This window comes from Anomalospiza imberbis, chromosome 1 (genome assembly GCF_031753505.1).
Source record: "Anomalospiza imberbis isolate Cuckoo-Finch-1a 21T00152 chromosome 1, ASM3175350v1, whole genome shotgun sequence".
Classification (NCBI taxonomy): Eukaryota; Metazoa; Chordata; class Aves; order Passeriformes; family Viduidae; genus Anomalospiza; species Anomalospiza imberbis.
Genome location: NC_089681.1, coordinates 129,716,936 through 129,729,802, shown reverse-complemented (window position 1 = coordinate 129,729,802; position 12,867 = coordinate 129,716,936). Strand labels below are relative to the sequence as shown.

The 12,867-nt window shown below is 38.9% G+C and overlaps 1 protein-coding gene across 6 annotated transcripts in view; it reads left to right on the top strand.

Moving 5' to 3' along the window:
- Positions 1 to 12,867, top strand: part of CDK14 (cyclin dependent kinase 14) — a 384,029-nt gene that overhangs the window by 63,088 nt on the left and 308,074 nt on the right. The window contains exon 1 of one of the 6 annotated variants that reach the window (XM_068211404.1): positions 2,880 to 2,963. The exons of 3 other annotated variants lie outside the window; for them this stretch is intronic. In XM_068211404.1, coding sequence (XP_068067505.1) covers positions 2,895 to 2,963 — 69 coding nt within the window. In that variant the 5' untranslated portion in view covers positions 2,880 to 2,894. Of the gene's footprint in view, positions 1 to 2,879; positions 2,964 to 3,152; positions 3,307 to 3,411; positions 3,567 to 12,867 lie in introns of those variants that run through there. 2 more of the 6 variants (XM_068211413.1, XM_068211397.1) reach the window with 2 other exon arrangements.

Sequence of the window (12,867 nt, the reverse complement as noted above, 5' to 3'; positions counted from 1 at the left end):
AGTGAGTAAATTTTCAAAGGTGTTATTTTTTTCCTTGTATATTGAGTCTACAGTTGTCAAAATGGAAGGGTTTGTGTTGAGAAGCAGTCGCTCTCCTTAGCCATGCATTTTTATCTATGAGGAGAAAATGGGCTCAAATGGAAGTATGAAACTTTTACAAATTACTGCTTTTGCTTATTACTTCTTGGAGAGGAGGGAAGTGTTAGCTGCCTTTCTCCCTTGCTCCCTGTCTCCCCTCCTCTCAGATAACTCAGTGTAGACTAATAGAACTGGGATATTACTTTCAAGTTCATTTTACTAGTGTGTAGTATGACCACACAGAACAGAAGTAACCACTGGCATTTTTGACTATGCCATATTACTAAATGATGGTTTGCATTTTTAGTTAATTGACCATCAGAGCTGTGACATTGTGTAATTTCTCTGGTTTAAGTGTAGCAATTTGCTATCATGTTGAAAAGCTCCAAAGATACCTCCTTATAGGTGAAGAACTGCTCCCAAGTGCTACATAGCATTTTGCAGTCTGCCCTGGGATGAAAGTGTTGGCAGGACTTAAAGTACTGATAATGTGAAACTTGTACTTGCAGCTGGCTTCCAGGGAGAGTTTTAAAATCTAAATTGAACTCCATAGTTATTTGACTTTTTTTTTTTTTTACTTATTGTATTGAAACTTTTTTTAGATTAGTTACTCTCCCCCCGTCCCTTGGAAGAAACCCAGTCCTATGCTACAGGGGTCTTTATGTGTTCCATCAACTCCATTCTTAATTCTAGATAGCCTTTGCCTTCCAGCCAGGTTCCCCCAGCCTTCTCTGTGGTACCACGGGCAGCAGCAGAGCACATATTTGTGCTCTAGCCAAGTTCTGTTCAACTACAGTCTACAAATGGTGTTAGGAGTAGGGCAAGGGATGGGGCTAGCAGAGGAGAAGGAGGGGGATAAGAATAGTAGGGAGTCAAGCAAAAATGCTGGGAAGCCTGCATGGATGAACAAAGACTTCCTAACAAGAGTCAAATGTAAAAAGGAATTATATAGAGGGTGGAATTGAGAAGAAGTAATGGGGAAGGAATACAGATGCGTCTTCCAAGCATGTACTTTCAAAAGACAAAGCCCACCCAGAACTGGATCTTTTGAGGAAGGTCAAAGACAAAGGCAACAAGAAGGGCTTTAATGAAATAAATAGATTTTTTCCCCATTTTTTTCAATACAGTAAAAATAATTAACTTTTAATTATGGGAGGTTTGTGTGAGTTGTATATCACTGCAGAAGGGCCCTGCATGGAGAGATTTAGACAAAGTAAGACCCCTTGGCAATGATCAACTGTATGATGTTTAACAAGGGTGAGTGCCAGGTTTTGCATCTGGAGTGGGTCAATCAAGTATGGACAGACTGGAGAATGACTGGAAAGCAGCCCTGCAGGAATGGACACAAATGTCTTTTGGCACATATTGGTCTCTACAGGGGCTTACTCACTATCTTTTTTTTTTCTTTTTCCTGAACATCCTTCTGTCCTGTTCTCCCTCAGCCTCAGACAAATTTATTGTTGACGGGATAAGGCCAAGAATTGTAAACATTGTGAAAGTATTTTCTCATAATTTCAACTGGAAACACTAATTCATGTTTTCTTCTGGGCCTCACACTTGAGAGAGAGAAGACACACTTGAGAGAGAGAAGACACACTTTTGTTCAAGAGAGTGGAAGTCATGTTTTTTCAGGAGATCTGAAGCCACCTGTCTGGTTAGAAACCAAGCTGACAAACTGAGAAGTCTGGAGATGCTCTTGTGACTAAGGTTGGGAAAAGGAGGGGAAAAGAAAACAACTACTACATAATTTTGCAATCATCTTACAGAATTTGCTTATGCCATTCAGTTTTATATGTTACTGGAGCCACTGATGCTAGGTTCAGGTGTAAGTATGTCAACATGTGTAAGTCATGGTGACGATGGCGGGACCTGAGCAAATGAGTTGAGTTTGAGCACACTCTGCTTTCTTCGGAGTGGAACTCTACAGGGGAGCCCATTTCCTTCTGTGATGGTTCTGTGATGAGGGTCACTGGAGCTGCCCGGGGTGGAGCCAGGGCTGTGCTTTGCCTGCTAGTTCATTTTACCTCATCATTACATAAAAATGAAAAATATTTCAGGATGTTGAAGATGCCATCTCAGCTGAGCTGCATGCTTCTCCTCCTGAAGGTTTCACTGATGCACACATTACTATTCCCTATCCTAGTATAGTCTGCCCAGTGCTCCCCCAACCCCAGGAGATTCCTGGGGAGCCAGGAGCCATCTGAAGCACAGGCCAGCAGGGGTTGCTCTAGGAGTAGGAGATAGAGAAGATGCACTACTTCCTTTTTGGAGAAGCCCTCTCTGAGGGTTTGCCCTCTCTGAGGGTTTAGTCTTGCTGCCCTCTTTTCCCTCCTACCACACTCAAGCTTTCTTGGGCTGAGTAGTGGATTCCCAGCACGGAGTAGGTGTCTATTGCTTACTCACAGCTTTGTGTATTTTGTGCATTCATAAATTAAATACTAAGTTTCATCCTTAAAATGCTGAAACTAACTTGAGAGTTCATATTTTGACTGAATAAATTTTAAATACTTTTTAATATTTATTGCTTATGTAAAAGTGGATAGTGGTATTCATAGTGCTTGTTTCCAGGGGCCCATAGATTATTTCTCTAATGTCATTTTTTCACTCTAGAACTTGCTGGTATCTTTCAGGGCTGGGACAAAATTGAATTGGGAATGATTAGTTTCATCCTTTTATTGAATGTTGAGTTTTCCCCCTTAATTCCTGTGAAATCACCATTAGCTATTTTGGCTGCAGTTCTGTGTTGGGTTGAGGCAGTGCTACACTGTAAATCAATATCTTTTCAAAAAGACTGCTGTAAATTGCCTAGATAGCATATGCATGCTTACTTTGGCTGCAATGCTGCTGCAGAGCCTGGATACTCTGCCTTTCTGGGAACTCCACAGGCAAGTCCATCATATATTAAAAAAAAAAAAAAATCTTTTTAGAAAGACATAGTATTGCTGATGAAATTTAGACAGAGAAATATTGTACCCTCAGTGCTCATCTGTACCTTTTATATTCTACTCCACTGGGATTACCCTGTCTTGAGGGATTTCTTTGTTTGCTGCTTTAGATTTCCCCCTTTCTTAGCTGTAGTACAGCCGTACCATTTCAGCTTGCTAGTGCAGAAAGATGTTGTGAATTCAGTTGCTGAATGAGCCCGGCCTGACTGCAAACACTAACATTGCTAGAGAGATGCCAAAGAGTTGCAGGTGAATCTGACGTGATCTAGGCAACAGCAAAACGGTAAGATGGGGCTTGTTTAAATCTCTGGGATTAATTGGGTGCTGGGATTTCCCGTTTCAACCTGAAGCCTAGTTATCACATGCTTCCAACTTGAGCAGGATTCATTCTGTGCATGTCAGGGTGGGTTTTCTCGGGAATGCTTAACATCCAGGCAGAGGGAGGCGGTGGGAAGCTGGGAACGCCACATGAGACCTCTCGGCAGCCACCCTGGTGAGATTCCCCAGCAGTGCTGCCTGCGGTTTGTAAATACCAGGGAAAAGGTAGGGGAAGGCTTAAAAGCGATGCTTTTCTCGGTACAGCTTTGTATCTCTCTCTCTCTGGCAGCCTTATTTATAATTGTATTAAGAGGATAGTATGGGCAATTTTTCCCGATACATGCTTGGCTGAACGCCCTCTGGGATGAGTGAGTGAAGGACGTGATCAGCCACTTTTTCATCTCTGCTAACAAGTCTGTGCATCTTGCTATATCTGAATAAATGTCTGTAACAGTTACAGATTTGCTGGGTGGTAGAAGATAAAATTAAAATGATCCTTTATAGAAACATACTATTTCATGGATGTCAGAATATTGTTTTGCCTTGTTAACCTCTGTCATGATTTTATTCCTCTTTCACGCTGTCTTTATTTAATATAACAAAAAGTGAGGTAGTCTTTTTAGGTAGTCATTCTTGAATGCTTATGTAGGAGTGTGTTGACAGCGGTTTGGATCTTAGTGGAATATTTCAACATATGAAAGCTTAGAGCAGCAGCATGTTCAGGGAAAGAGAGGAAGAAAAGAGCAGCAGTTACCATTAGTACAAGACAGAAAGATTAAAATGTGGCCATAGTATGGAATTATTTGAATTATTTCTGATGACTTAACTGACAGCTAGTGTGTTTCAGTTGTAGATCAAGCCATAGAAAACTAACTCTCAACAGAAATCCATTGGAGCTAAACAAAAAAATAGTATTTCACCATATGTTCTACTATTTAAAGGAAATGAACTGTGGTAGTAATGGTAGAGTGATGAGACATGGTTTTTGCTATTACTAGTTAAGGACAAAAGCAAAGGGGCTTTTTTCTAGAGGAGAATGCTCATCTTTATGCAGCATGTGAATTATAGTCCAAGAAGAGATCGGTTGTATATCAGTATGGGATCAAATAAATAGTTTGACAGGGATTCATGCTTTCTTTTTCTGTACTTGCCAATTAAAGGGTTCTTCTTCTTTGTCACCGAATATGATAAAAGGGTGAAGATTCAGTCCTACATCAATTATTTTATGAAGGTTTCATTATTATTTTGCTGGAGTTCCTTCTTTAAAAATGCTGTATATACTGTGGTGTAAGTGATGTGAGGTGGTCAGTTTCACACTATATACAACCTTAATATACACAGTTTTTTATCAGAAAGTAGAGATGCCTTTTTTTGTTGTTGTTGCTGAGAATTACCCATAATGTTTCTATTGAAAGAGTTATTTCAGTTGTATTTTTTTGTTATTTTTGGAAGTTTTCCTCTGCTTATATTGTCATACCTATTTATAAATTGCAAACCATTGTTTAATGCATAGAGGTAATCCAACCACTTGTGTTTGCCCACATATTGTACAACGAATGCAAGTCCAGGCATGAAGGATTTTTTACAGCAAATTTTAAATTGTGTTTTTCTCTTAGTGTTATCTTTTCATCTACTTATATATGTGAAATTTGTTGCTACTATCATCTTTCTAGCTCCAAGTGTTTCTTCTCCCCAAGCCTAAAGTCATCATCTTTGCTTGCTGTGTTACTACTGTCTCTGAGTTCTCGTGTTTTCGTTTTCTGAGCTTAAGAAAAGAAAAATATTTTGGACATATTTTATTGATAAATAATATTCCCAGTGGTAATACTTAGTTAAACATAGATCCCAAATTAACTAGCTGGAAAACTTAACTTAAAATGTGAAAAATGTGGCCAAAACTTAAGAACACAGATGGGAAAGGGAAGAAATACATAGTTTAATAGGCAGTTATTGCCAAGTGCTCTGTGAATATAAAGATCTTTGTGTGAATCAGTTTTATAGTGAGGCTGGGGTCTGTCACAGCAGGAAATAAGGGATTACCTGAGAAGTGAGGAAATAAGGGATTACCTGAGGAGTGAGTGTTTGCCATAGTGTCCTTAGTGACCCTGAATCCAGGAGGAAAGAAATTCAAGGAGTCGTAGCTGAGCAGGCAAAATATCATCAAGATCTCATCTAAGTGCAAGGTTGGCCAGCCACTGATGTCCTATAACAAAATGGCCACCTGTAAGTTTTAGCCCTTTATTTTTGTTATTTTGCTGTGTAAATCTTAAACAAAACCAGTACTGAAAATCTCTAACAGGTGTTGACATTTTCCCCTGGCACTGTTAGCACTGGTGGGCTGTTTGGAGGGTTGACCTCTGAGCAGGTGCTCTGTCTGTCTCAGATGGGCAGTTCTTTTTTCTCCCAGAGCCCCCACCAGTGAGAACATGGGTAGAGCCATGAAGGGGCTGTGATTAGGCTGAAGAGCAGGGGTGCCTGGGTGGTCCCCCAGGGCAGTTCTGCTGGGCTCCAGCTGTGGAGGGAAGGGGTGAGGAATTATTTTTGTTTTTTAAGGGAAATCTTTGAATGGTGCCAGCTTCTACTGGGCGTTTGCCCCTGCAGATTTCAGTAGCTGCCCTGGGTTGGTCTTAGGGGTCAGCAGGAGTTTGCTGGGGTGGGAGTGTGTGTGTGAGTACTCAGCCTGGGGCAGGTGAGAATTTGGGGCATCACGTTCGGCAACTTCGGTATAGATGTGAGTGCAGATGTGCCCCTTAAAGGTCACAGGAACTGTTGAGCAGATCCAGACAGCTCTGTTGGGGTTATTTCCCTTTGAAGTCCCAGAAAGTAAAAAAACCTCAGCTGTCAGGGACTGCTGGGCGCTGTTTGTAAACTGGGTTTGATAATACTAGCATTAAAATGTTCCTAAGTGTTTCAGGTATTGCTACAATAATAATTACAGTTTACAATCCCTGTTGAAATGAATAGGAGTATCCTAGCAAATATTACCTGAAGCAACGGAGAGCCTGTGCAATATCAGTTCTCCAAAACCTATTTCTGAACTAAACAAAAGACTAGCTGATGTTCTTAGTTTGGGAAGAGAAGGTTAATTACTATTTTTTGAACTTCAGTTCCCTTAGAGAGGTCTATACGGGCTTCCAGAATCTTTGATTAAGCTTTTTTTCTGCTACCAGGTTAGGAAGGAATGTACTGATCATGTTAAGAATCTGACCCTTAAGGACTTCATTTTTCTTAGTACTGTTATTATGATAGTGTCAGGACAGATTCTCCCAATAGCAACTCCATCAGTCCTTAAATGCTTCTTCCACCTACATGGTGATTTCTGTGTTTTGGTATGGTTCAGTAAATAAATACCTTTCTGTGACTGCTTTTTGCTTTTGACATAAGTGTATTGTATATTATCAGAATCATTGATTATATGCATCTCTTTGATGTGTGGCATATTTTTCACTGATATATTTAACTCGACTCCCTAATATAAACCTACACGTATTTCTGGATTTAGCAGTTTAGCAAAAAGCAAGTAGTGAAAGAGTAATTTAACATAGTACTGAATGTTGAATTCAGGGGGGTAATTTTGTATTATCAACGCCATAAACACATAATTTTGCCTTTGTAGAAGTAACTTTTGGGTTTTCTCTCCATTGCTGGTGATCTTGTTCTTTTGTTTATCATATTCCTGGGTGAATGGGCTTCTCTGAAGTTGCTGTATCAGTTCTGGACTGGCCTGCAGAGGTCACGGAAAAATGCAGTTTTATCTTTTAGTTGTCTTTGTTTTGGTGTGCTAGTCAGAAATGATGTGAAAAGTGTGAGTGGTGAGTTTTCTTTTATTTTGCAAATATTTGTAGGATTTATTGTTGGATTTTTTGTACAATAATTCGAGAGCTTAACTTGCTATCTCATCCTGCTTACTAGTTCTGTTGCAGCTTCTGATTGAAAAATAACTTGATAAACTTAAGCTAGATGTTATATAAATGTAAAATAACCTAAGCTAGTAACATATATCTTATCAGCAAGCTTTTGATCCAGTCTGTATCATTCTACCCAGGAAATTGAATAGAATTTATGTCAGTTATACTTCAGTTTTGCTGTGTTGATGTTTGTAATTTAATATTAAATTGCATAAAACTTACCTGAAGAGGAAAATACCAAATGTTGCCAAGTGAGCAGTGGGGAAGTAAAACCACTAGGAAAAAGCATAATGTCTGTTTATATATTGTGAAAGCTTAGCTTCACTTAATTAATTTCTGATGCTTTTCAGTCGACAGGCTTAGAGCGTTTGAATATGTCCTTCTCCATTTTATTAAATCTTTGTGTAAGTACACGGGAAATATATTTAAACCATTAGAGAGTATGTGTAAAATAGGTTTGCCCAGACTTCCCTGTAAATAGTGGGGGGTTTATTGAACAAATTGGTTCTGTTGTTAAATATTGGCTATAGAAATTTTATTTTAATGTAATGCAGAAGAGTTGTCTTGAAAAGTTCTACAGTTTAATAGTGGAGTGGTTGGTATTGCTGCTGCCTAGGAAAGTGGTGGAACCAGGCCCCTAACTTTCAAGTTTGCAAGGAACTTTCTGTGTCTGTCAAAGTAGTCCATATACATAAAATTATATAATTATAAAATATGATTGTACTGCTGGTAGGCAGCTGTGCAGGGTAAATTATGCAAAATATCTACAATCACTCTCAGTTTTGTGACAATTTTGCCATGAGAAGATTAATGTACTGTAAGGTTGGAGGACTTCTTACACTGATGTTCTAATGATAGATGTGATTTTTGACCAATTTGATTCTCAAAATTTGTTGCTTGTTGAAAGTGATTCATGGTGAACTCACAGCTTTGGAGGTGCAAATAGCCACCAACTGCAGAAGGCTTGGCTGCTTTGTACTGCTACAGCTTATTCTTTAAAATTCATTTGAGCACTGTCATAAGTCTACTATAGCACGTGTTTTGGCGTGAACACATCAAAGAAGCAGCAGTGATTTTCACTTCTCTGTTGAAATACATAGGTTTTTTTTTTTTCAATTAGCATTATCTCTATGCTGTTCATAGAATTCTCATTATAAAATTGTAGCCATCCTTCTTACGATGAGCTCTTCTTAGCATAAGCTTGCAACCTCTCCATTTTAAGTTTTATACATCTTGGCAAGGAAAGATATACTGGAGTGTTCTTCATATTTTGAGTAACTTAATAGGCTATAATTTTCAATGATGCTCCTGACTAAATTCTGAATTGTAGGATATGGCATATTTTCCAGTGTAGCACATTATGCACTGAAAAGCAAGTTTCATTATGCTTCCTTACACCTTTTTGCTTTGAAAGCTATTGTGCTGCTGCAAGTCTGGCAAACCTGTGGTAGCTGCTAGAAAATTCCTTTGAGACTTTTCATTCAAGTTTTATAGAATTCTGTAACCAGGTCATTTGTCTGAGGGGAAAAAAACAGAAAGAACAAGTTAAAAAAAAAAACTCAGGTGTATATGAAATCCAAACACAGATGAGGACTTTTCGTTTAATTATTTGTGAAACTGGGTTTCTCATCCTTGTCTGAACTCTCAAACTTCCATGAAAGAAAGCAATGGCAGAAAGGTCATGGATGGCTGTTACTAAGATTTCAGGGAGACTGAGTTGGAATATAGGTTATTCAGATCTTGGAAGATTCCTTGCACAAGAGAATTATCAAAGTTGAAGCTCTTTTTCTGCCTCTACCTTTATAGTGTCCTGATTTGATAGAGGATACTTTGTCAAATTCAGTGGTTTGGAAGATAATATGTAGAGGAGCAGATCTAGAAACGCTCAGAGAGCTTGTCTTTCCTTGTGACATTCATCTGCCTTGGAAGCTGCATTTCTCAACCTGTAGGGTTGTTGACCTCAGGGATGAAGCAAGTAAGAGCAGGAGAGATTTCCTTCTTGGTGCTAAAATGAAAAAATGAAACTTTGAAATGCATTAGCAGAATGAACCAAGCAACTCTCATTGCCTAGTTTATTGTCTGGCTTTTGCTAAAGACAGTTAAAATGGGAAAGAAAGGAAGAAAAAAGAAGAAAACAGGGAAAGGAATGAAGTAAGTAGATTTTTTTTTTAAATGAAGGACATGGTCTGAAGGAAAAAGAGCCAAACTAGTTTACCATTCTAGTTTTGAATTATTTCTTGCAAGGCACTTTAAAACATCTGCTGAAGCTAATGTGAGAGTGGCATTGATTTGTTAATGACCATGCAACATGCATGCTGCTTCATTGCAATGAAGGTTGTCATCACACCAGTCAAAAGATAACTGCAAACCTTTCCACCTGCAAATGTGTATATTTCACAAAGATGATTACATGACCTATCCCCTTTGTCTTTTAATTTAAAAAGTGCTCTTCAGCATTTATGTGAAGAGCATATATGTGAAAGGTCTGAGTATTTTGGCTTAAGTCTTATAGTGTCAGTTGCATGACCAGATCTCATCAACAGCAGTGTTTTTGTTGCAGTCCCTGCTTGTAAGAGGACAATTTTTTTTAATTTTCAGTCTGATGTACTTGATGATAACTGTGAAAGAACCAAGAGGCTTGCTAGGGATAGGCAAGGCAGCCTAAAGGAACCTAGGGTAGAACCTATTTTCAAGGCATGGAGTTGTTTACGATTTATTTTCTTAAAAACCTTACTAACAGCCTCAGAATCTAGCAAGAATAGGCATTTTGTTGTCAAGTCTCTCAAGATTTCTCACACTTGAACTTGGCAGTGGGAAGACTTACTGCATTTATGGATATGCCTTTGATAACTTCATGATCAGGGGGAGTTTTGGAGGGTAGAATAAAATTATAAACCTGTAAACTCACAAAAACTTAATATACTATTCGCACAAAACCACTATTAATGCTCTTAGGGAAAGAAAAGTGTATAAACTAGCACTGGCACATGTAGCCATCTGTTGGAGCAGGAGGCTGGTATGGAAAATGGATTGAAAATATTTTTTTAATCTTTATTTTTAAATCCTGTTCATATGGTTACAGAGGAGGATAGACAACAGATACAAGTGGGTAACTAAGTAAAAGAGTATGAAAACCACCTGTCACAATTTCTTGGGAGTGTTTATGTTCAGACAATTTCTCCACCGCCTTTTGGTTACCAAGGCATCCTTGGCTCGTGCCTGGCACTGGAAGCTGTCTCTCCCACACTGGCATCTCTACTGATCCTCAACTGTGCCCTCCAGTTTGATTTTTTGGAGAAGTGACCCTCCTACTTTTGTATGCAGCAAATCTGGACCCAGGTTAATGGAAACAGCAGCCTGGTTGCAATTTCAGGAAAGGCTTGCATGGCACATTGAGTTACATACCACTGTGACAAATGTGAACAGTGTGCAAGTAAAAGGAGGAATTTATTTGCCAGGCTTTATTACTAACACAGTTACTATATTTGGGGCATCAGTACAGAAATAGAGCAAAATGCCCCTTTCGGTCAGCTCCGTTGAGTTTCTGTCTCTTTTCATGAGCGTTAGAGGCTGTCAGGACTTTGGTGTGACCTTTATCTGAGACCCTATCCTTAGGTGACTCCTCCTGACGTCTCTTGTCACGGAACAGTTTTGCTTTGAGGACATATGTAGACTTTTATAGACCTAAAATCTATTTAGGTCTAATCCAGACTCTCTTGAAAACTGGACCTTTTTTCTCTGCAAGAAGAGGAACATCAACATTAATGGATTGGAAACTCACTTTTCTGAAGTTAGGCTGTGCTATGAACAGAAAAAAAATAATTCAGAAATAAATGCACCGCTTCTCCTTACCATGTTGAGGGCACCTAAAATAATTCCTGATTTCAGGATTGTGCTTGATTCAGAAATTATGCTAATATTTAGGTATCAAGTTAGCAGAATAAATATGTACTGTATTGCAGCTCTCGGTGTGTTGGTGGTGAAAGGAAAGAATTGTGTAACCAGTTTTAACTTCTAGTTTAAAATGTTATTTTTCTTGATGCAGGTAAAAATGTTTGCAGATTTTTATGCAACTGGGATTCCTACCCCTGGTCTGATCAGTTGGTCTTTCTATAAGAGTGACTTTTTTCTCACTTGGCAATTCAGCAGAGACATTTAATCAGCTCATTGAGTTCAGTGTTTCAGACAAACACAGAGAATTAATGTCAGAGCTTCTAGTTCAAAAATTCTCCCATCTGGCACTTCAGTGACCTTTTTATATTCGCCTTCTTCCATATGACAATGACAGTTGGTTTAACATCAGCTTTGACTTTGGAAATAAAATGGCCATTTTGGGTGAGTGCCTTTGAGATGGGCTGTGGGAGGTGTATGAGTAAGTTTGTGGTAGGTACAGCAAGGAGCAGACCATATCCCCAGATACCATTTCCAGTCTCTGAGCTCTGTTTTCAGTTGCATTTGCTAGCTCATACCTAGCATTGCTAGCAATCTCTGTAGCCAATTAAAGTTAAATAATTATTACCCAAGAATATGAATTATAGTTCTGGGACACAGAGAGAGGCCATCAGGGGAGGAAAAGAAGTGTCTTATTTTACAACCAATTTTCCTTGCATTTTCCTTCCTTTCTACCACATCCCTATTTTATTTTCCTCTCTTACTCAAGTACTCTTTCAGCTTCTTTTAGCTGTGCCCATCAAATGTTCAAACCAAAGGGGTGGTGTAGGTGATTACAAGGAGAGGTGAGAGTGTTCAAGGACCTCTTTCAAGTATGAGCCTGATTGCACTGGTAGCTCTGGTATGAGCTGGCTGGTGATGTCGTGCAGCATTACATGCTCTACTTCCCCGTTCACAATTTTATCCGCTCCCTTATCTCATCTCTTGCTCTTCATGGATCTTTTCCCGTATTGTAGAGTTTTCACCAACTGAACTCTCTTCTCAACCTGTGCATCTTTCTGCTTCTGGGTGCAGCAGTCATTTGCTGACCCTCTCTTGGGGAGGATAGAGAGTGCTACCAGATGGACCAAGAAGAAGCAGGCAAGACTTTTGTTTAAAACGAGAAAGAGCCTCCCTATTGCTTTGTTCTGCAAAGAGAATGAATCTGCAGATAGCTGCATTTTTATTTTGAACAAAGCTGCTTATAATACTTCAGAACATTCCAAAACTGTGTTTTATAAGTAGCAAATGTCAAATTCCAGGGATGCCAAAATCTGCAGATGACTTGTGTTCTCAATTGCCATGGTACCAAAGCATGATAGAAAATAACATGCTTATAAAAGGTAATAAAAACTTGTATCCAGATAGTTTTTTTCCAGTGAAAATTAATGGCAGACTTACTTCCTAAGCAATTCAGCTGTTGAACTAGTAGTCACTTAACCATATTTTTTTCTTTATACATCTCTCAGCTAAATGTAACAGCTCAGTCTTATTGTCTGTAATAATAAGATTGTTGCACTACTTCCAGAAGGCTTTGGCTCTACGAATTATAATCTATATGTTTATAACTTTCCCCTTAAAAAAGTCCAAGTGCCAATTATCACTCCCAGTTTCTGCTTGTGGTAGGGGCAGGATCACTGTGTGAACAGAAAAATGGAATTGTGGAAAGGTTAAGTGACTTCTTTATC